We start from the raw sequence: 22,991 nt of genomic DNA, 5'->3' as shown, positions 1-22,991 counted from the left end.
TGTGTGTGTGTGTGTGTCTCCCTGAGTATTGATAATAGCCTACTCCAGAATGTAATGATGACTGTTAATGCACATGTATTTTAGTCAGTAGAGTTATACTTGTTCTGTTCACTTTTTAATACTTTCGCTTCACTTTCATGTACAAACTGAAAAATTATGCAGCTGATCAAACCAAAGAGCCCCGCCCCCCCCCCCCCCAAATCATTTCATTTAGTAAAGGGAGTTTTTGTCATTATTGTAAACGTCTCTTTTTATAGAGGCTTGTTTTGTATCTTATAGTTATTTTATTTTTTATATTCCACTTTGTGATATGTAATAAACATATATAATGCCATCTAAATGCTTTTTGTTTGAAATTAATCTAAAGGTATTTACATGTTTTGTGAAGCATCGACTGGCATGCCTTTGTCTTTGTACAACAAAAAAAAAAATCTTTTTTCAGCCAGAAGCAAACCATCTGTGGTTCTCTTCCACATCTTTACAACCTTATATGCTATATACGTATATTTCTGCAATGCCATCTCTAACCAAATTGTCTAACAAATCCTGCACCATGATTTGATTAGGAAATAACATTGCCTTCATATTTAAATAAGCTCCTTTGTGCACCTGACCTCTTCCCCAGGTAATTGATACAAATACAAACAACACTTAGCCTGAAAGGTTTGTGTACGTCTGTGTTGGTGCCTGTCTGTTTTTTTTAACCCCCATGCTCTCCGATTACCTGCATGTACCAAGTTGTCTGGGCGGGTCTTTGTGGCTGGAGTAGGTAAAACCTGCTAAAACAAAAAAGCTGATACACTCATCGGCTGTACTTATTGGCTAGCACGTCACTGGAGAACAAAAAGGCTATTGTGAGATCCCCTTTACTTGAGCGTTTCTACATTACTTTAGTTTTGCACACTTCTGCAGGTTTCGGTATTCTTGTGAAGCTTGCTGTCGTGTGGATTCAGCTACTGGCTTTGAAACAGATCTCAGTTGTCCTCTGGATCCTTGAATGGACTTTTAGTAAACGTGGCTGGACGATTTACAACTTGTTTTGCAGACCAGTTCCTTGTCATCCCTTGTGGGACCTTATACCATCCTTGTTCCGATCATGGCGGTGGGCTTCTCCCCAGAACAGGTGGCGTGTGTTTGTGAGGTTCTTCTTCAGAGTGGAAGCATGGATCGCTTGTCCTCGTTCTTATGCTCCTTACCTTCCAATGTGTATCTGGGAATGGCCCACAGTCAAGAGAATGTGCTGAAAGCGCGGGCTGCGGTTGCCTTCCACCACTGTCGTTTTGCTGAGCTCTACGCCTTGTTAGAGAGGAACGTGTTCTCCCCGTGCAGTCACCCTCTCCTCCAGCAGCTCTGGCTCCGGGCTCACTACAAGGAGGCTGAATTGCAGAGGGGCCACCCTCTTGGGGCCGTGGGGAAGTACCGCATCCGCCGCAAGTTCCCTCTTCCTCGTACCATCTGGGATGGAGAGGAGACCAGCTACTGCTTCAAGGTGTTTAAATATGTTGTAGTACATTTAGTTTTAAAAACACGAAGTCCTTGATGTAAATGGATCAGTGAGCACTGATTTATCTGATTGTGTGTTAAAGGGATAGTTCACCCAAAAATGAAAATTCTGTCATCATTTACTCACCCTCATGGCGTTCCAAACCTGTATGAGTAGCTTTCTTATGTTTCATTTTTCATTTTAATTTTTGGGTGAACTGTTCCTTTAAGTCTCAAAATAATCTTTTGGAAGAGATTTCAAGAGTTTTCGGTTGCATCCTGTGCTCGCAGGAAAAGTCTCGCAGTGTATTGCGAGAGAGGTACTGCAGAGAGCCGTACCCCTCGCCGCGAGAGAAACGAGATTTGGCTGCAGCCACTGGACTCACTGCTACACAAGTCAGCAACTGGTTCAAGAACCGTCGACAGCGGGACAGAGCTGCGGCCAGCCGTCAGGGGTAAGAGACACTGCATCAGGGGAACAACATATTAGATCCCTGCTGGAACACAATGAACAATTTTCACTCAGAAACAACTGCTAGTAAATTTCACTACTAAGAAACGGCAAGTAACACTGAATCAAATGTGACATTTTGAAGTAGACTGATACAGAATTTTCTTGTAAAACATACTCTAATAATCTGTATTTACTCTTACTTTTTTAAGCCCTATGAAATGTTTAGCTTTAGATATGTGGTTCTCAACCAGGGGGCTTCAGGATGACTTAAAATGACATAAAATAAGACAAAACAAGCATTAAATTATATTAATTCACTAAAAATTAATATACTTATTTTAACTGATCCCCTTGGATAACCTTTTTTCTTTTTTTTTTCTAGGCCTGGAAAAGTAAAATCTTATAGCTTCATGGGCATTTCATTAAAATGAATATACATATTTCTATGCCAAACTCTAAAATAATTTACTAGAATTTTGAGTACAAAAAATATTATTAAAAATCCTTATCCAAATGGAAGCAAATCACTGCTTTAGATGGTTAAAGAGCCTGTCAGAAAGAAAAGCAGTTGCATTCTATTGTCTTCTTTCATTGGCTCCATGCTGCCCTCTGATGGATGACACAAACCAAAAGAATTCAGAATCTCTAACTTCAATAATTTTCATGTTTGATCCCAGTATGGCATATTTCAGAATTTAGATCCGAGTTATTCCCGTGTTCCAGCAGAACGTCAGCAGGAGCGTTCCTGAGCTCTGATGAGGAACTCTCACCGCCGGCGAGTCCCAGCACACTATTCTCCTGCTCCCAGCAGCTCTCTGCCCACCCGCCCCCTCTACACCACCTGGGACCAGCACACTACTGAAACGGATGCAGTGGAATACAGGTCAAAGGCAAATCTTGAACTCTGTTAAACACAAAACAGAGCATCAGTTCAGCTGGCAGCAAATACCATTGAGGCTTTTTTTCTTTTTTTGTAATGTTTGTGAAGTTTGTAGAGCACCCTAACGTCTGTGCTTCAGTGCATACTGTATTTCAGTAAAGCAAGTATATTCCACATGTGGAACTATAGTTTGAATTGAAAATGCCAAAGTATCTTCCATTTTTTCATAATTTGTGACTGCTTATAATGCTGCTGCATCTTCTTCCATTGCTATTAATGAGTCAGATTGTTTATTTTTATGGTGTTTCTTTTTTTTTTGATTTTGCATGAAATTAAAATTCACCCTACCTGTTTTCTAAATGCATGTTATTTTGAACAATTTATTTATGCATGTTTCATTTTGTAAGAAATTGACATCATTTTTAATCAAAATGTCCATCATCTCCATCTGGTGTGCGCCGAACTCTTCCAATAATTTTGTTCTCATAAACCCCATCTTTATTACAGTTGATTTAAACTACTTTTTTTTTTTCCTTTTTCAGTAATCCGTTTCACTTGGACGTGCATCACAATACAGTACAAAAGACAGACCTCTACTTCCATTTCACCATGACTTTTAAAGAAGAAAAAAAAAAAAAATGTATATATATATATATAGTGCAGCTCCAAAGAGTAACATATCAATACAGAAGCAGACTTTAATTTGCTGTAGCTCAACACAGGATCAATCTTAGTGTTCTATACTTCAACAAAATTAAAGACACTCAAATCCAGTTTCCTTAAGTTTATTATGAATATCCATTAGACCCTTGACATGGTCTTTTGGTTCATAATGGTAACAGCTCAATGACTGAGGAATGTAAAAAAAAATTAAAAATTAAAACCGATCTCTCTCAGGTCACATGAAATGCTACTCACAGATTCTTAAAACAATTGTCTCTCAGTGTCTTGCATACTGACCTTCTTGTAAAGTGCACCACCACTACCTTTCCAGAACACAGGTTGAATGCAACGGCATTTAAAATGCAGTTCATCAGCACATACTGTGCAAATGATGAATAATGAACTAAATGAATGTAATCATTAAACAAAAATCCCTCTGAGTTCCACTTCAAAGTCAAATTTGAAGTTTTACCACAAAATTAACAGTCTCTTTAATAAGCATGACATTAGGGCTCATACAGCTGCCATAACGTTTGTCCTATTATGACATATGGCTCTTTTCAGCAGAAAAATATATGAATATCTTCAGCATGTACCATTCACATTCCAAATAAACACATCATTATGCTGTGTGTTTCTTTGGTTATTCTGATCTATGGCTCTGTTATTATTATTATTATCATCAGCTCCTACATCACACATTCAACTGCACTGAACACATGGCCATGTGCTGTGATCGTCTGCTGTAGGATGGTCGTTATAGCATGTTTAGAGGCTCAGGTACTCAGCCACGAAGATGGCCAGGATTCTAGTTAGGTTTTCCACTGTGGGCCTGTGCATCCTCTCCTCCGCATCATCCAGTGTGTGCCAGAACACAGGAAATGGTGTGGGGATCAAGTGAAGCACAGGTACACCTGGTTCAGAAGTAGAAACAATACAAACTTGTTGGAGCCATTGGCTTTATGTTGTTTGCACAACAAAAGTAAACACAACCGTGATATGTGCATCACTTGTATTTTAAGTAGGTTGCACTACCATTCAAAAGATTGGGGTCGGAAAGATTTATGTTTTATAATGTTATAATTTTTTTTTTTAATTTGAATGTATTTTAAATTGTAATTTATAGCTGTGATGGCAAAGATGAATTTTCAGCATCATTATTCCTGTCTTCAGTGTCACATGATCTTTCAGAAATAATTCTAATATGCTGATTATCAATGCTATTTTTTTTCAGGATTCTCTGATGAATAAAAAGTCAAAAAGAAAAGCATTTTGATGAAATAGAAATCTTTTGTGAGCCTATAAATGTCACTTTTGATCAACTGAATGCATCCTTGTATATTGTATAGTAGCATATGTTGTCTGACGGTTTACTGACCTCTGTTTAAAAATGGAATGTGATCATCCTGCACGGGACCAAGATAAAAATCTTTCCTGAAGTAACTCTGTTCTGATAGGTGAGATGTCAACAAACCCTGTTTGTGGAGTCTCTTCTCTGAAAGAGAAACAGACAGGGATACTGACTGTAAACGTCATGCATTTTTAGGCTGCAACACAATCTGGGTTGTTTTGAACTTATACCTGCAGTGATCAGCCGGTCGAACCATCTGGCTGTGTTATCAAAGTGATTGACAATCAATGGTTCTGGCCCACCAAGCAGGTCCAGCAGAACTAACAGATCCTGGAAGGAATATAGTGTTTCAACATTAAAATAACAGGGTATTCACATGTCATTAAAAATATAACAAAGAATACAATTAAAATCTAATAAATCCATAACCATTCACCACACAGCAAAATATATGAAAAAAACACACAGATCTAAGTCCACACAACCTCACCACTGCCTGGAGAAGAGTGGTTGTGGTGGATCCAGAAGGGTGGGGAGTACGGGCCATAAGTTCAGCCAGATGACGAGAACCGTAGAGAGAGTCTGTTTCTGTCCATTCCTCAAATGCCTCCTCTCCATCAAAAAACACCAACTGCAATGTAACAGCAGACCTCTGGAGAGAAAGACGGACAGAGAGGAAGCCGGTAATCTGGTAATTATGTCAAGTAAAAGCAGTCTTTTGTATATGAATAATGATGGTGTTGAAGCACTTTGATGATGCAGCTGATTCTTGTTAAATAGGCTATGTCTTCACCCTTTTCCTCATGATTGTGATTTACCTGCAGTTTTAGAGCTTTAAGCTGTGTGTCCAGAGCAGTGGCCAGCTCCAAGATCATAGCACAGGGTATGGCTGAATCACTGGCACCCACAAACACCCGCTTGGGGTTTTTAGGGTCTGCGGGTAAGATCTTTGAGTCATGGTGGCATGCTAGAAGCAGCCTGCGAGGAGCCGTGGGGTCCAGAACTGCTAGCACATTGGTGAAGGTCACTTTACCCTTCGGGGTGGATGAAACGAAGGAATTCTCTTCCAGCGTCCATCCTGCTGACAGTGAACCCAGCTGGGACAAGATATGCTGTAGTTGGAAGAAGTGAGAGAACTTTATTGACCTTTAATGCATGTTTATCAGAAAAAGATGCTTAAAGGAATAGTTCACTCAAAATTGAAAATCTGCTGAAACTTTACTCACCCTGAGAGCCATCCAAGATAAGTTTTTTTTTTTTTTTTTTAATTACATCACTTGCTCATCAATGGATGCTCTGCAGTGAATGGGTGCCGTCAGAATTTTTTCGCTGGAGAAAGCATTATAATGAATAGATGACTCCATATTTGATGCTTAAAAAAACCATCTTGATGGATTTAACTTCTTACAAATGCAGCTTGTCGCTTCACAAGATGTTAATTAATTGACTGGAGTCGTGTTGATTACTTGTGGATTTCTTTCATGTTTTCATCAGCTGTTTGGACTCTCATTCTGGCGGCACCCATTCACTGCAGAGGATCCATCGGTGACCAAGTGATGTAATGGTGAATTTCACCAAATCTGTTTAGATGAAGAAACAAACGTATCTACATCTTGTACGGCCTGCAGCCGAGTACATTTTTTTTAGCAACTTTAAATTTTTGGGTGAACTACTTATTGTAATGTTCAGGGTGAGGCATTACCTGCCGTACGGTCTGACTGCCTGCAGTCCCGGGCACTCGTTCGATTAGCAGGGGCCGCAGGTGAGTCTCCCAGAGCCGATGCCCGTCCACCTGTGCTGCAAACTTCTTTATTTGTGCCACAGAGTGTTTATTTGGCTTATGAGCATTCTGCAGAAAGAACGCAGAAAGGAAGAGGTGAGTATATGATCATATTTATCTCATCTAAAAAAGGGTGTCCTGACAGGCCCCCTTCCTGCAGAATTTATGTCCAACCCTAGCTAAACAAACCTGAACCAGCTAATCAAGGTCTTTAGGATTACTAGAAACTTCAAAGTAGGTGTGTTAGAGCAGTTTGGAACTAAGCACACTGGGCTGTGAAGGGCCACATACTGACAAAAATAAACACAATAAAAGTAGTCCATACTTGTGTGCAAATGCAGTGCACAATTTACGTGATGTGACGTGACTTAACCATTAGGCCACAACTGCCCTTAATTTTGAAGTCAAGGCTTTGGTGTTTCTTTTTTGGAGCATAACAGTCTGTGCACATTTGTAAACATTCTGCCTAACATCTACCTTTGTCCTCCATGGAAGAGAAGCAGTGTTACTTTAGTATTATTTATATGAATACTTTGAATTCATTTTTATTTTTGCATTTTCCATTATATTTATTTAATTTTATTTAATTTATTAATTCTAAGTTTTATCTTTTAATGTAATAATTTTTAAAGTTATTTTTTTTTTTTATTTTTGCATTTTCCATTATATTTAATTTTAGTTTAATTCTAGTATCTTTTAATGTACTTTTCTTAAATTACTATTTAGCTTTAATTTATTATTTACATTTTAATTCCAGTTAATAATTTCAGAGCTTCAATTTAAAGTTATTTCAGTAAGTTGCCACAGCAACTTATCTAATTTTCATTTAGTTTAAGTTTTTCTTTCTTTCTTTAAGCTTAATTTCAATTAAAAAATGGGTTGGGGTGACTCAATCTGTTTCTCAATTTACTTCCTCTAAGTCCTGTATTATGTGTATTGAGTATGTATGAAGATGATTGCTCTTTGTCCACTAAAGAAAGAAAGTTGGTGGATTTGTGTCTATTACAAGCAAGACGTTCTATTGCCCTTTGCTGGAAAAATACCAATTGCCCTTCCATTGGACTATGGCTGAAAAACTGAACATGTCTGGCTCTTGAAAAACTTATTATAAGAAAGAAACTATCTGGGAGGTGTTTTTGGACTTTGTTAAAAATGATAAGATGCTTTAGATGTGTGAAGTTAAGGATTTATTCTATTTATTTTTTATTTTATTTTATTTATTTATTTATTTAACCTGTCTGGGGTAAGTTGTGGGGAATTATGTGTTTTTTGAAAAACTTTGTAAATATATGTTATACATGAAAAAATAAATTAATAGTTTCAGTTAACGATAATAACCTTGCTAGAAAGTCATTCACAAGGATGGAATTACATATCAAAATAATGACAGAATTGTTATCTTTTGGTCAAACAAGGCTTTCAGTAAGACAGAATTGTTCTATAACTCGTCGTAAGATGTCGTGGAAATGCATGATCTTAATATCAGCTCACCCTGTCCCTGATGAGATGTGCAGCATGATGCTGTAGGCTGCTGGAGGGCTCTGCAGACAGATACAGCGCCAGAATCATGGCCAGCGAGAGCGCGCCGCAGAGACACAGCAGCAGCACGCGCACGCGCGCCACTCTCAGGGGGTCGCATCCTGCCAGCGCGTGCCCGTTATTGCCGTGCAAAGCTTTGGATCTTCGGCCGGCTCTTGACATTCTGACGTGGCGTTGACGGCTGACTCCCGGTTAAAGAAGCTGGGGGGAACCGCGATAGGCGTGTGCCTCCAGATTTGGCACTGACCGCGCGCCAAAGGACACGTCAGTACTTTAAACGGCCAGCTTTGTCCGCTATCGCTAATATCACCGTACTGTATAAAATACTGATTTAATAACCAGAGACTTTTACTCTACTAACATTACTTTTCCCGTTCAAAATGTCACATTTCACATTAAACAAAGCGTTTTTACCTTGTTAAAGAATTTAAATACCAACAGGAACGTCTTTAATAGCTCTGCAACTTCCAAGAGCAAAACAAATGCGCGAACAAAGTTTGCGCCCTTCCGTCTGCAGCCACAAAGCCGTGTCTATTAATCATGCGAGCACTGAATGAACTCTTGTCAACACTGGAGCTGGACTTCAGCCACTCTACCCTAGAAAGTCAGTCGCCGCCGAGATCAGTAACGTTACTCTCCCGTCACTGTTGACGCATCTGGCGTCGCTAGATGTGCAGAACACGAGTGCATGGCGAACTAACAAAAGCGGAGCGTCCTTTTCTAATTTCTTCTTTTATTAAGGCTTGTAATGGGGGTGTACCGTCTGCAGCAGCCTCTTTTGACTGCGCTTCCGCCATGGTGATGTCAGACTGAATGTGGAAGCATGTCATCTTAAAGGGACAGGCGCCTTTTGCTGTTTGCTTGCTGCATTCACTGAACACAGGTTGAACAATAAAACAAACAAACAAACAAACAAAATCTTATTCTTAAAATTATTATTCTTATATTATTATTCTTAAATGCTTATATCATAGCTAACTGTTATATTTACTTGAAAAAAAAATCAGGGAATATTTCACAGCAAAATAAAATCCTTTTCAAGAATGGCTTAATGTCAAGAGGAAATTACTCGAAAGCGAGAACGCATGCAGAGACCGCGTGCTTCACAAAACGCTATTCTTCAGAGCTTTAAAAAAAGAGAGAGAGAGAAAGGCTACAGGTATATTTATGTTCAGTCATGTTCACGTAGTGAGAAATAAACTATCCAAGTGTCCGCTGTTGCTTATATTATTATCACACTACAATTCGAGTTGAAAATGTTATGACTTAATTCTAGAGATTGCAGTGATACATGACATGGTGAAAAAAAATGAATGAATGAATGAATGAATGAATGAATGAATGAATGAATAATACTGAAAGTAGGTTAAGATTAATTTTAAAAGTGTGCCCCCTAGAAGCAGCCCCTCTGAGGGTGTCGTGTGGTTTCGAGGCTGTGACACAGTGAACTCAGACCGGAAGCTGTGTGAGGGGTGTGATGTGGTGTGTGTGACACAGTGAACCAGTATGAATACAGTGCACGTGTATTTACTTCTGCTGTCTTGATTTAAACACTGAACTATGATCAAATAAAACAAAAACCCTGAAACTGGATTTGATGATCCTTATCACCTAGGTAAAATATATTTCTAAGAAAAGTCTTCTTTGATTTATGATTGCTAATATACTTAACCCTTGTGCTGCATTAGGGATATTTTTGGTTATTTGCAGTTTAATTTCTTTGATCATTTTGGCTGTTTTAATGCAAATGGTATGTAATTTGGCAAAATTGTGACTTTTTGGATAAATGTAAAAAAAAATTATCCCATTTTGCAAAATATGTATAACAAACTGTGTAGGTCAAATAGTAACACTCAGCACCATAATGACAAAAAATGGCCCATTGAAACCCATTAAAACGTTGTTTAAAGCCGGGGCCGTCATTAATACATGAATCATGATTTATGTTGAAACATCCTTTCATTTTGAAGCAAAAGCATTATATTTGCATTATATAGTGTATTCCACCAGATGAGGTCACTACATAGGTATTCCCTATGGGTGGAAATGCATGTTATTTTCCTGGTTTCCACTAGGGGCACTACTGAATGTGTTATGAAGCATTTTAATGGCTCAATGATCTAAAATGATGTTTCTGAGTATGTGTGGATGTCTGAGAGCAATGTGTGTCTGCGTTGACAAACGTGTGTGTGTGTGTGTAGGGCCTAAATATAATACATGCTGTTTAGGCGAGTGACAAATCACAATATCCTGAAGGTCATATTTTACCCTTTCTGTCTACTCACTCTCTCTTTCTCTCTCTCTCCGTGTGTGTGTGTGTGTCAGTGGTGTAGGCTAATCTTTGACATATTCAAGACTGTGATAATCCAAAGCCAAGGTTTTCACTTTGCATTTAGTATATGGAAAATAATTACATTTTTGTGTTTTTTCCCCTTATACAAATTGATGGTATCGTCACCCAAACTGGAATTTAAAGGGGTAAAATCTTAAAAATTAAATAAATATTTGGTAGTTATTATGAGGACTGATGCTGGTTAAAAGATTTAACTCGGTAAAAGTGGAAAATAATAATAATATATAATATTTTAGGCAATGTTTAATATGTGACCATTTTTGGTCATTAATGCACTCAACGGCGTAAAATATATAATGCAGCACAAGGGTTAATTTGTTAACATTTAATAATATTATATGGTTGCGTGGTTAATTCATGTTTATACTGTTAATATGCACATATTAGCTAGTTAGCTGGGTTTTTTTTATCAAGTTTTATCAGGTATGCAGATACATGGTTGGATATGCTATAGTAACGGCATGGCTATAGTTTATTATAATCTCCTATTTTGACCGGAATTGTGTTAGACATAATTATTTAAATTATATCTCAAAATATGCAAAAATACTTGACTCATTGCTTTACCTTCCCCTCTTCTCAATGACACACATAAACATGTTAACCAAATAATACAAATTAGATAGAATAGCTAAAAAAAATAGTAATTCTTCAAACATATTTTTATTGAACTTTATGTGTAGAGGGACATCCCAGTGGATCACAGTGAAGTCATAAACATCTTCAAGCACATGGCTCACAGAAGATTTCTGTTGTAATTAGGTTTAAAGAACCCCTAAACACCCTGTATATTTATATTATCTATATTATTATTATGATTGTTATTAATAGGAAATAAATCTAAAGCTTTTGAGACTATTATTTTGTGTCATTTAATTTGGGTGTGGGGGGGTTGCCCTTTCTTCAGTTTCAGCACATGCCCCTCAAAAGGTTTGTGCACGGCCCTGAACGTGAAGCACAAAGGGAAAAACAGTATTGCAAGCTCAAACTTGACTGAAACATAAAATAAAAGCAGTGTTGCAAATAAATTATTAGATATGGCCATGGAAAATACTTTTGCTTTGCAGGAAGGTTTCTTCAAGCGTCTTGGAGATACGACCACAGTTCTTCTGGATTTATTTTGTCTCAGTTTCATCTGTTTCTTCATGTAATCACAGACAGATCTCCATGTGGAGCACCGGAGATATTCACACAAGCAGTGTACGTTCTTCTGTGTCAGCCGCGCTGCAACGATGCACTGTTTTCATTCAAATCAAAGCGTAAATACACGTAGAAAACATATCCTTGTGTTGCGCCTGACACAGAATAGCGAATGCAGTTTGCGTCCAGTGGATATTCTCCAAAATGGCGCTACAGTGATGCGGAGAGACACAGAGGAGACAAATTGTTGAATAAAGTCGTTATTTTTGTTTTCTTCACATACAGAAAAATATTCTGGTCGCTTCATAAAATTCAGGTTGAACCACTGATGGCAGAGGGACCATTATGACGATGTCTTTCAACTTTTCTGGACCGTGACAGTGCAATTTATTTGGCAGTCAGTGGGACAGTCACAAGCCTCCCAGTTTTCATCCATAATATCTTAAATTGTGTTCCGAAGACGAACAAAGCTTTTACAGGTTTGGAACGACATGGGGGTAAGTGATTAATGACAACATTTTCATTTTGAGGTGGAGTATCCCTTTAAATTAGGGATGCCTTCTTCGTCGTGCTATACGCGTTTATGACCAGCAGAGGGAGCAAATAATTACTCAACCCGAGAATCTTTTGTTGCAGCTGGAGGCCTGCTGTTGTTCTCTATATACATATATATAAACAGAATTGAACAGAACAGGGTGACAGAATTTTCATTTTAGAGTGAACTATCCTTTTTTTTGCAGCTTAGTTTCAATAAATGAACTTTTTAGACTTGTATTCCTCTTAATATGACCTCGTCAAGAATTTATGGGCTTAACAACAATAGAATGTGTATATTACTAACAAGCTGGCATTTGTAAACCTTTGCTCTTCCAGTGTAGCATAAAATATTAGTCAAATAAAATAATGGTCAAGAATGTTATCATTATGAAATATTTAATATATTTTTTTTATAAAATAATGAAAACATAATTTACACATATTAAATGTACACTCATTGATACAACATCCCCAAAAGAAACTGAAAGATTGATCAGTTATCAATAGTTAATCGAGACATTAGAGCCACTGTTTCATGCATGAAGCTAATGGAAACAGAGACAAAAGATGTATTACAATAATGGATAAAATCAGCTTTGTACAAAAGATCATGAATCAAACAAAATATAAAGGACAAACTAAAAACTCAGTACCCTCAAAAATGTTACCAACTCTGTGGTCTTGTAATTTTCACCTTGAATTTGACTTTCTGTATAAAAAGAGAACAAGAAAAAAAATCAAAATCTAAATAAATAGTCAAAATATTACACATAAAAAATAAACCTTCAAATATTACAGCTGGACTTTATAATTCGCCATGATTTAAGAATGCGCAACACAGATGCACATAAATGTTTTCACAAGTATATTACTCATATTTACCTTTTAAAAATTAAAAAGAACTAAAACACAATAAAAACACCTCCACCCAGCTATCAAACAAACAGAAATCATAAAACAATCCATGGTGTAGATATGACACCCAGTAACCCAGAACTGAGTGAGACACCAAGAGTCTGCAAAAACCTCCCACTTCACTGACAGAAAATCACACAGCGGGTGAAGTTCTTGTAGTCACAGCAATGAGATGAGAATCTGATAAAAACAGTGGGGCAAATCAGCTTATCATAATATGACCATTTGACTTTGCAAGCCCAAAGTGATGATGTATAAATAAAAGCTTCCAACATGTATACAGACTTTTATTCCCATTTACTCATGCTGAGCCAAACCTGTATGACTTGCTTTCTTCTTCTGTGGAAATTAAAAGAATACAAAACAAATCAATGGGAACCAAAACTGTTTAGTTGCCAACGTTCTTCAAAATAGTTTCTTTTATGTTCCATAGAAGCAATAAAGTCATACAGGATTGGAACAACATGAGGGGGAATAAATGACATTTTCAGATGGAATATTCCTTTTTCCTCATAATTTGTTGTGGGGAGAACATGTTATGCTTGCTATCAGCAGTTCAAAGCTGTATAAAATCACTATATGTACAATTACACTACTAAACAACTGCAATGAATGATGTCAGGTCTTACTTGTATCTCTCACCCCATAAATAAACAATGCTAGTTACTGTAATAGGCATGTATATAGTTGTTTTTGTGAATCTGAGCAAAGCAGACACATTATATTTTCACTTATAGCTATGATGACTAATACAGTTAAGTCAACCGACTGTTGCAGTGCTTCTGCTTTCATGTGAATAAATAGGTCAGGTCATTGAGAGGGCAGCTTACGGGTCCTGAGAGAGGAGGAGAGATTTTTTCCAGTCACATCAGGTTAAAGGGATGGAGAGAGCTGATATGAGTCACATCACTGGTCACAGCTGACCACTTTAAGGCAGACATGTACAGAGTAACATGGGGTACATGACAGACCACATTCGATCCGGCCTGACTGTTATTCCACTTACTCTTGAAGATTTTCAAGAGCGCAAAACCGAGTACTCTGCAGATCGTCTTAGTATGTAAACACGATGATCTTTCTAGAAGTTGAAAACAGCCATCTATTGCCAACAGTCGTTTCACCTGATAAACCTGAACTAAATACAAATAGAAAAATAGAGTCTGTATGGAACACCGCTGACCAGGGTTTCTTAAGTGACGGCTTTGCATATACATATACATATACAGTGTCGAAATCTGACAGAACAGCCCAAGTTTACACACAGTGCTATGCCAAAACCATACATAAGAGAGCAAGTGGCATTTCCTGTCACATGGCACTGTCACTTAAAGACTGACCGATGTCCATGCACAGAGGAAACAAAGGATCAAAGACTTGGGTGTAACATCACAGTTTTAGTAGTGGTTGCTATCACTGGTTTGAAAGTGGTGGTGGTTCTCCATCTCTGGAGAAGTGAAGATCTACAGAGCCATTATTGCAGAGTTTCAGTCACTATGATCCCTATAGAAGTCAGTTGGATGATAAATCAGCTGAGATGAGGATGGTTTGAACAACTGCCACTATAAATATGAATACAATAGCGTTTAATATACCTGCACATGATTATGCGATGTAGAATTATACTTTACAGTGACATGTTATCATGAAAGTCATCCCCAGGGCACTGTACTTTTTTCTCACAATTACAGTACCGTGATTTCTCGCAACGTGTTGGAAAAGGTAGGATCTCTCACGTGGCTCAAGATTCGATTTTCTGTTGCTTTTTTCGTTTTGGCTGTTGAGCTGACTGTGCAGTATATAGGCCTCTCTGACGTTTAGCGTCTCTCAAGCTTAGTGTCGACTCGTCGAGTACAAAAATAAATCTACGAGAAAATAGTTCCGAAAGTAGTTCGATCAGATGAGGAGATCGCTCGTTTCAAGGTAGGAAATCGCGCTTGTGTTTGTTGGTTTAAAAATAGAAATTTGTACTTCTGTACCGGCTTTAAGTTAAAGCTTTAAAGTCTCAAGTCATCAGGCAGACCCACATAACCTCTTTCGGTTTCCCTCTGTCACACTTTCATAAGCTGACAGTACGGTGTGTGGTGAGGATGAGCTGGCACACCTGTCTAGATGAGGGCGAGCGGGACAGTGGATGTACTGGATGATAAGAGACTGTGAATTACATTAGCTGTTGGCATTTAACGTGCCATATTCGGCAAAGTGCAGGTACGTGAAGATCTCCTCTCATCTTCTCTCAAATGAAAGGGAACAGTCATTTCCTTTCGGGCATGGTAGAGGATAAGATTTTGCTAAACTTGCGGAGCTGTTCACTGGCTGAGTGCGATTCCTCCTGTAGACGCTGGTTGTTCTGCCTTAGATTAGCCATCTCTGCTAACAACACTGCCTTGTCTTGTTTCTCCTAAGAGGGTGGGACAGGAAGGAACAGATGAGGGAAGAGAGAAGCATAATTACATATATGTCCTCAGCTAGTCAAGTACTTGTTCTGCACCAACTAACCCACTATAAAATCAATATTTAGACTTCACAAATGGATTTTATTTGCATGTTGTAGATGTGTATTTCTACTGAATTCTTCACTTAAATCTCGCTTTTAAAAGTGAATTGGATGCCACAGTGGATATGTGTGAAATCCAAGTGTGCCATTATAAGTGCTGCAGGAGATATTTTCACATTTATTCCACAACATAAAGTACACCAATAATGCCCCACCTGCACCAGAAATCGCAACTCAAACTTTCCAATGTGTCGATTTTTAAATAAAGGCTGAGGCTATGTTTACACGACAACGGTGTAGTCAAAAAATGAAAAGTTTTTCCCTTGCGTTTTTAAAAAGTTTCACGTATACACAACAACTTTTTCAAACCGATTCGCGTTTACACACATCCGCGAAAACGGCCATAAACACTGTATTACATATGCCAGGCCAGTAGTTGGCGCCTCTGTCACCTTGTTAGTAGACAGCACCTGTAGGGAAGTGACGATTATATGATGTATATGATGCGTCTCCGCCGTTGGTTGTAATATTGGTGAAGTAAATTCACACTTTGCTGAAGAAGCATTAACAAACTCTTGAGCAGCAACAACAGTACCATGTTCTCCACCATTGTTGTGTATGTTTCTTTCGTGCTTGCCTTTAAAATCGACACGTACTACGCATGTCTACATACCTAACATGTCCTACGCACGCGCATGACGTCACCGTTTTCAAAGATTCCTGTATTGGGTGTTTAACACGGAAACGACAACGGTGGCATTTTCAAAAACTTGCCCTTGAAACCCCTTTTCATAAATATGTGTTTTCAGTCCCCAAAACGCTGTTGTCGTGTAAACAGCCCCTGAAACAATTGTCAGAATCTCAATGGTGGTGGTGTTGAAGTCATGTGACCATGTTTATAGCCTAACTTTGACTTTTTATTTAGGCTTCAAAATTAATAAAAGTTATGTTCATTTGTGAAGGAATCATAAACCTTTATTTATCACACAGTTGTTGTTTTTTTTTCCTGCAATGACGCAAAAGCCAATGGAAAAATGCTATTGGTTTTTTGTTGAGGGAACCAGTGTGATGTCAGCTACTGGGTTGGCCTACAAAAAAACATCATCCCTGCAGCGCTCTATTGATATGCTTGTTCACACACCCCACTGGACGAGGACTCGCTTTTATGGTGGAAAGAAAACACAAAGTGATACAAGAAACTTGGTAACTTTATCAGATTCAAATGAATTTGACAATTGCATCATATTTCAACTTTAAATAACTTAATTTAAACTTAAATTAACATTTTCATGTAACCGACTACTTTATGTGTTTGTATACTCGGCAACAAAATGACTCAAAATACCCGTCCTGCACTGGTCAGGTTCATTCAATGTAACTCACTTTTTCCAGATCACTGTTCAGCTGTTTCAGCATGACTTCCAGATGATACAGACGCCCAGACAGGTCATTGGGAACCTCTTCACTGCAATAGGCACAAATTAAAAACAAATATAAATGATATTCATAATTCTACTGATTCCCGCAGTTTCCGTGCTTGTAATGCGGGAAATTCCAGCAAATATTTCAGCGTGAAAGACGCTCGGGACAGATGACGGAATGTATCATTTGCACATTCTTTTGAGTCTTACAATTTTTTTTTCCAAACATTCAAGTGTTCCATTTAGTACTTGCACACGACTACAAAATAAAGTTGTTTTGCGCCATATTGTGTGTAAACGGCCAAATACATAGAAAATTATGTCAAAATGCTCTCCTTGATGAGTATTTACCTAAACAGTGATTTATACTAAACACTGTCAGTATACAGGCTATTAAGTGACTGTAAACAGATGAGAAACAAAACTTATGTATAGATCCATGCATGTGGTCTTAAAGAGACAGCAACCTAAAAAACCTGCTGCTGTCTGTCATTAATGTTTATTTATACATTGAAGACTAACCAGTGTTATTGTAAAGTTAACTAGATTATTCCGTTTCTGTGCTATTTTTGTACCTGAATATTACTGTTATACCTACCTGAAAAACTTAAAGCAGTTGATTTTAGTTGTATCTTGTTACAGTACAGGGGTATGTGTGTGCCTCTTACCTGCTGAAAGTAGGAGTGGTGCGGGGAGTCTGTGGCGTGTGGAAATGTACCGGGCTGATGACGGGTCTCAACTCATTGCTGCCCGCATGAGACTCAGATAATGAAAATAAAGAAACAGCTCTTTGCACTGTAAAAAACACAGATTTAATCATTCAGCTTACGATGATTTTATACTACATAGCCTTTATTCTTTATACTTACAGCCTTTTTATAATTAATGGGATTGTACAAGAACAAAAGAAACTTAAAGGTAAAGTCTGTAAACCATACAGAGTCACAGTGTTTACACTCTTCAGTGGATTCATCCAAATAATGGCTTACTTATAGTCAATGCATATCAAGTCAGGTTAGGAGAAAGCATGAAATCAGCTTCATATGGAAGCCCATTTCTGCCACACGAGAAAAAAAAAAATTATTTGGTAAATTATCATTACGACCAAAAAGTATAGAATTGTGAGAGAAAAAGTTGCAATTATGCAATTATATAACAAGACTTAAAATGTAAAAATTATGGAAGTCGAAAAAACAAAATCAATTACATAAGATGTTGAAATCAAATGAAAATTTGTCATTGAGATAAAAAAAAAGTCTGAATTATGATTTAAAATGTCAAAATTAAGATATTGTCAAAATAAAAAGTCCCAATGATGGAAAAAAAGATCAGTATCGACTTGCTTCACAATTTTTATCGATGTACCTTATTTGGTAATAATTATGATTAACCAAAACATAAATGGGCTCCCATAACTTAAAGTATCTAAGTTTGACTTGAGAATCAGACGTGTCAGACAAAAACTGCCTCATACCTTCATATGCTTTGGCCGCATTAACTAAGCTGGACCACTCTAGACCACAGGCAGTGTCAGGAAGGGGCATGAGTCCAGGGTCCAGTCTTCTGAGAGGTGGAACTTTATCCCTCACCTCAGTTAGAGATAATTCTGATGCAGACAACGGTACTGGGAAAACAAAAATTTGACTGTTTACTCCAAAGCTATTAGCAGATAACAGTAAAAGCTTACCAACTGACTATGACAAGCAAATGACACCTACCTTTCTTACTAGGCATGAGGGCTAAATTATTGGTGTTGTGACCGTGGCGGCGAGTAGGCAGCGTGCAAGTGAAGAGAAGGTCACTGGGCGGCACTTGTCCTTCAAAAAGAGGCGTGCTTGCATAACTAGAATCTCTCCGTCCACTGCACAGACTCTCATCTGAGAAAGTACGTTGCAAGGTCCGATGAGGAGACTGTAGAGGAGCACAAACACACAATGCACAAATGAGTTTAAAGATTGTCATGTGAATAAGCAGAGGTTTGCATTTTTTGTCTCGGTTTAGGGCTGTTCGTGCGTGCTCACCGCATCCCTTGATGGTGTCTCTGCAGGGTTGTCCATGATGATGAGCTTTTTCAAGTCGTCCTCAATGGTGCTCTTGTGAGATCTTCGTGGTGAGCGCAGGTCCCTCAGAGAGGCACGTAACCGGGGCTGTCCGAACACATTCTTACTGTTCGTATCCACCTGCCTGAAAGCACACATAATAATCAAGACCAAGATTCAGATGTCATGCATCTATTTCATAATCCATCAGCCTTCTCATAAACATGAAATACAGATTTCACAAACACACATACTTGTTGCTGTTGCTGTCAGTGGAGGTGGTGCTGGTTGCTGTGCTGTTCTCCTCCTGTTGCCATGTACTCTTGCTTTTACTAAATGACTTGGGGGCGGAGCTTGAGAGCTGGCCAGAGCCTGATGTGGGTGTGACTGTTGAAGCTCTGAAAGGCTGGGGTTTATCGACCACAGCAGGGGTCTTGTACCCTTGAGGGGTATAGCAGGTCCTAAATCCCAGAAACAAAAATACACGTAATTCATATGCCGGTATGTCAGGTTTATACTGAATTATTAAAGGGGTCATATGACATTGCTAAAAATAATATTATTTGGTGTATTTGGTGTAATGCAATGTGTTTATGCGGTTTAAGATAAAAAAAAAAAACATTATTTTGCACATAATGTACATTATTGTTGCTCCTCTATGCCCCACCTTTCTGAAACACGTAGATTTTTACAAAGCTCATCATTCTGAAAAGTGAGGTATGCTCTGATTGGCCAGCTATCCAGTGCACTGTGATTGGCCAAATGCCTCAAGCGTGTGACGGAAATGTTACGTCCCTTAACATACTGTGATGCTGAGTACCCGGTGCGACGAGACAAAACCAATAAAACCCACTACAAACGAGGCATTTGTTGCATCCAGTGGGCACATAATTACTGATTATAATGACTTATACTGTCTTTTTATGCATTGCGTTGCGTATCGCACTGCTTAAACATAAAACCATGTCTGTTTTTTTGATCTGAGAAACGACAAACAGCGTTACTCCACACTGCTCAAAACTCACGTTTGAATCATCAGTGGCAGATTCTTTAAATATGTAAACGTACTTACAGGCTGTGATTCAGAAGCACCAGACTGTCCTTGCAAAGTTGGAATTGCCCCACTTTATAGAAACAGGAACCGCCATTATAGGCTACTCTTCCAGGTAAATAGTCCTTGTCCTCCGCAAAAATGCGCTGCACACATCTGAATATTTGGGTTGAACTGTTCTGGAACAGTGTTGTAAATACAACTTAACCATTTCTAGTTGTATCCTCTTTTGGAAGGCCAAACAAAGTAGTTTTGCTTTCACAACTAAACACACAGCGTCTCCACAACATGGTGGCAAAGTTACGCCTTTTTTCTTTGCGTGAACATCTGGGCGGCGTTATGCAAATCTTCCCACATAGTGACACAGACATGTGGGGGCGTGTTAGAACGAGCCATTTTAGGAGGGTGTGGTTGACTCTTAACTTTTACAAAGAATATCTCTTTGGACTTGTATCTTCTTTATGCACCAAGAGCTTGTAACACTCCAAAGACACAATCACATCATATGACCCCTTTAACACTGAAAAACACATGCGTAACATGCTATAATTGCTGGCATAATCCATTATTGGCCATCACTGCTGTTCATGTGCATTTGTTTGTTGATCAGACCTGAATTATCCCATATGTGTGTTGTGCTTCGCACTAGCATTCAAAAGTTTTTATTGTAGTACTTCAACTCATTTTATTTCAGTTAGTTTATATGGCAACATATTTTTTTTTATGTTAAAGTTTTTTTATTTCAGTTATTTTTTTTGTGATTTTATTTTTTTTTTATATTTTATTTTATATGTTTTGTTTTTGTATTATGTTTTTAAAAAAAAAAAAAAAAATTTTTAAAGTCTCTAATGTTTATCGAGGCTGCATTTATTGGTTAAAGATTCAGTAAAACAGTAATATTGTGTAATATTATTAAAATTACTACTAATTTTATTAGATAATTTTTTCCTGTGAAGGTAAAGCTGAATTTTCAGCAGACATTACTCCAGTCTTCAGTGTCACGTGATCCTTCAGAAAACATTCTCATACGCTCATTTGGTGCTTTAGAAATATTTCTTATTAATATCAGTGTTAAAACTGTTTTATGCGCAAACTGTAATACATTTTTTTAAATTCTTTGATGAATAGAAAGTTCAAAAGAACAGCATTTAAGATAGAAATCTTTTGTAACATTATAAATGTATTTACTGTCACTTTTGATTAATTAATGCATTCTTGCTAAATAAAAGTATTAATTTCTTAAAAAAAAAAAATCTTACTGACCCCAAACTTTTGAACACTAATATAAATACAATACCTTGGTTTGAAGTTGTCAACATTGGCTGATCCAGGAGGGGGGAATGTGCGTGTGCGATAGTTCCTGCTTTGATTGGCTGATGCAATGACGGGTGACGACTCCCTGCGACGACCCTCTCCTGCCGCCCTCCCTCCCGCTCCGGACAGCTCCTGCAAGCCGCTGTAGGTAGCAGAGCCATGCAGAGGTTTATGGGGGGTTCCTGCTAAGCTGCGGCTAGGTTTGGCTCCTTTAGTGTTAGGACTTGGTGTGTAAAGAGATGCATCGATGCCACTGTCACTGGACCCTCCCTTGCCCATATGGTCTGGGTCGGGGTCTGAGGGGTCACTCAGGGCACCAGAAACCCCACCTCCCATGCTGTCAAACCAGCGCTCGTCGCTGTGACTGCTGGAAGCATTGCTGGAGAGTGTGTTACTGCTGGAGTGACTGGAATAGTGTGCCTCACCCTGAGAGAGAGCAGGAGGAAGAGTGATTAGTACACAAGGGCCAAATAACATAACTTCCTGGTTGCCCTGATGATGAAGATGACTTCTTACCTTAGAGGGGCGGTTTGGAGAGTCTTTCCCTGCAACGTCCTGTCGAGTCTGTCTTCTCGGAGCTGAGCCCACTGACACACCTCGTGATGAAGCAGGAACATGCCACACGTGCTCTGTCCAACACACAAACACAAATGGGTTAAAGTCCAATTCACACGGACACAAAACTGTTTACATGCCCTTTAAAAGTTTCAAACTAAAGCAATAATTAATCTTATAAAACATAAATTCCATCTTGCCTTAACCTGACTTTAGATTTAACAGGAGACGGATAAGTTTTGTTTAACTTTTCTAAACTTTGTGTTACCGAACACATTGCATCGTCATTAGACAAATCAGTGACTCATTCAAAATGAATTGCTTCCAGTTGCTTTCTACCTGGTTGTCAGCCCCATACTGTGAGTGTTTGACACTCTTCATTGTGCTTGATAATCAGATGTTTGTTGTGTTTCTATATCAGACTCAGTATTATTTTAGTATTATTTCATACTATTATAGTATTTATTAATATTTTCAGTGTTTCCAGCAGAGGGCAGAGTTCCCTCAGTAATGGGGCGGTACACAAAACACATATACAGTAGTACAGCAGTTTTTGTTTAAAGACTGGTTCTCCATAAATGTCTCTGCAGTATGTGTGTTTGTTTACCGGACTTGTTGCGCTCCATCGTGCTTTCTTGGCTAGTGAAGCCAGATGATGATTCTCCACTCGAGACATCGACAGTGACGTGTGGATCAAATGGCTGGAGAGACCGCTGGACTGACCCAAACCTACAACACACACAACAAATATTAACATGTTATTAAATATATTCTTATTTAACTTACTATAACATGTTAACCAGCTACAGTAAATTCTGACAACTCGTTTTAGGTTGGCCGGCATTTCATTAGAGAGCAGTGTTTTGGAAGAAGGACATGTGGTTAGAGTTAGCAAAGCAGTGGAAAATGCTTAGAGCAGTTAACATGAAATACAGTTCACAGATAACAAGGGATGTGATTTTAATCATCAGAATTTATTGGATTGTGGAAAGGATTCGTTCATGACAGGTGGTTGGAGGGGAG

General features: G+C 38.3%; 3 protein-coding genes across 8 annotated transcripts in view; 1 reads left to right on the top strand and 2 right to left on the bottom strand.

The window, feature by feature from the left end:
- Positions 1–484: 484 nt before the first annotated feature.
- Positions 485–3,589, top strand: LOC109110749 (homeobox protein SIX2-like). Of its 2 annotated transcripts, XM_042775137.1 has the most exons (4): positions 485–1,489; positions 1,774–1,937; positions 2,660–2,819; positions 3,359–3,589. In XM_042775137.1, the coding sequence occupies exons 1-3, from the start codon at positions 1,097–1,099 to the stop codon at positions 2,796–2,798; spliced, it is 696 nt and encodes a 231-aa protein (XP_042631071.1). In that variant the 5' UTR covers positions 485–1,096; the 3' UTR covers positions 2,799–2,819; positions 3,359–3,589. The 2 variants fall into 2 exon arrangements, with proteins under 2 accessions (XP_042631071.1, XP_018979261.1); XM_019123716.2 differs by lacking the exon at positions 3,359–3,589 and having other exon boundaries at positions 2,663–3,091.
- Positions 3,586–8,958, bottom strand: LOC109110167 (glutaminyl-peptide cyclotransferase-like). Of its 4 annotated transcripts, none has more exons than XM_042775135.1 (8): positions 8,564–8,958; positions 8,102–8,463; positions 6,533–6,679; positions 5,649–5,966; positions 5,321–5,482; positions 5,061–5,160; positions 4,858–4,974; positions 3,586–4,393 (listed from the first exon to the last, which is right to left on the bottom strand). In XM_042775135.1, exons 2-8 carry the CDS (start codon positions 8,309–8,311, stop codon positions 4,248–4,250), a joined length of 1,200 nt encoding a protein of 399 aa, XP_042631069.1. In that variant the 5' UTR covers positions 8,312–8,463; positions 8,564–8,958; the 3' UTR covers positions 3,586–4,247. The 4 variants fall into 4 exon arrangements, with proteins under 4 accessions (XP_042631069.1, XP_042631070.1, XP_018978749.1 ...); XM_042775136.1 differs by having other exon boundaries at positions 8,102–8,391; XM_019123204.2 differs by having other exon boundaries at positions 8,102–8,958.
- A 3,598-nt stretch (positions 8,959–12,556) lies between these two features.
- The window catches only part of LOC109110606 (signal-induced proliferation-associated 1-like protein 3), a 74,475-nt gene continuing 64,040 nt past the window's right edge, over positions 12,557–22,991 (bottom strand). For both annotated transcript variants that reach the window (XM_042775132.1, XM_042775133.1), the window contains 10 exons: positions 22,576–22,697; positions 21,930–22,042; positions 21,397–21,839; positions 19,303–19,509; positions 19,031–19,193; positions 18,728–18,920; positions 18,484–18,633; positions 17,678–17,804; positions 16,972–17,053; positions 12,557–15,492 (listed from right to left, as the gene is read on the bottom strand). In XM_042775132.1, the coding sequence (XP_042631066.1) occupies positions 15,346–15,492; positions 16,972–17,053; positions 17,678–17,804; positions 18,484–18,633; positions 18,728–18,920; positions 19,031–19,193; positions 19,303–19,509; positions 21,397–21,839; positions 21,930–22,042; positions 22,576–22,697 (1,747 nt within the window). In that variant the 3' untranslated portion in view covers positions 12,557–15,345. The remainder of the gene's footprint in view (positions 15,493–16,971; positions 17,054–17,677; positions 17,805–18,483; positions 18,634–18,727; positions 18,921–19,030; positions 19,194–19,302; positions 19,510–21,396; positions 21,840–21,929; positions 22,043–22,575; positions 22,698–22,991) is intronic.

Source organism: Cyprinus carpio, chromosome A18 (genome assembly GCF_018340385.1).
Source record: "Cyprinus carpio isolate SPL01 chromosome A18, ASM1834038v1, whole genome shotgun sequence".
Classification (NCBI taxonomy): domain Eukaryota; kingdom Metazoa; phylum Chordata; class Actinopteri; order Cypriniformes; family Cyprinidae; genus Cyprinus; species Cyprinus carpio.
This window is presented reverse-complemented; position numbering and strand designations above follow the sequence as displayed.

Excerpts from the sequence above, each read along its gene's own strand:
- LOC109110749 (XM_042775137.1), top strand. The coding sequence starts at position 1,097 with ATGGCGGTGGGCTTCTCCCCAGAACAGGTGGCGTGTGTTTGTGAGGTT. Across the intron at positions 1,490-1,773 it reads AGACCAGCTACTGCTTCAAG|GAAAAGTCTCGCAGTGTATT; the intron begins GTGTTTAAATAT and ends CTGTGCTCGCAG. Across the intron at positions 1,938-2,659 it reads GCTGCGGCCAGCCGTCAGGG|CAGAACGTCAGCAGGAGCGT; the intron begins GTAAGAGACACT and ends CCCGTGTTCCAG.
- LOC109110167 (XM_019123204.2), bottom strand. The coding sequence starts at position 8,311 with ATGTCAAGAGCCGGCCGAAGATCCAAAGCTTTGCACGGCAATAACGGG. Across the intron at positions 5,967-6,532 it reads GCAGTCAGACCGTACGGCAG|TTCTCTCACTTCTTCCAACT; the intron begins GTAATGCCTCAC and ends AGGTCAATAAAG. Across the intron at positions 5,161-5,320 it reads CCACTCTTCTCCAGGCAGTG|GATCTGTTAGTTCTGCTGGA; the intron begins GTGAGGTTGTGT and ends TATTCCTTCCAG.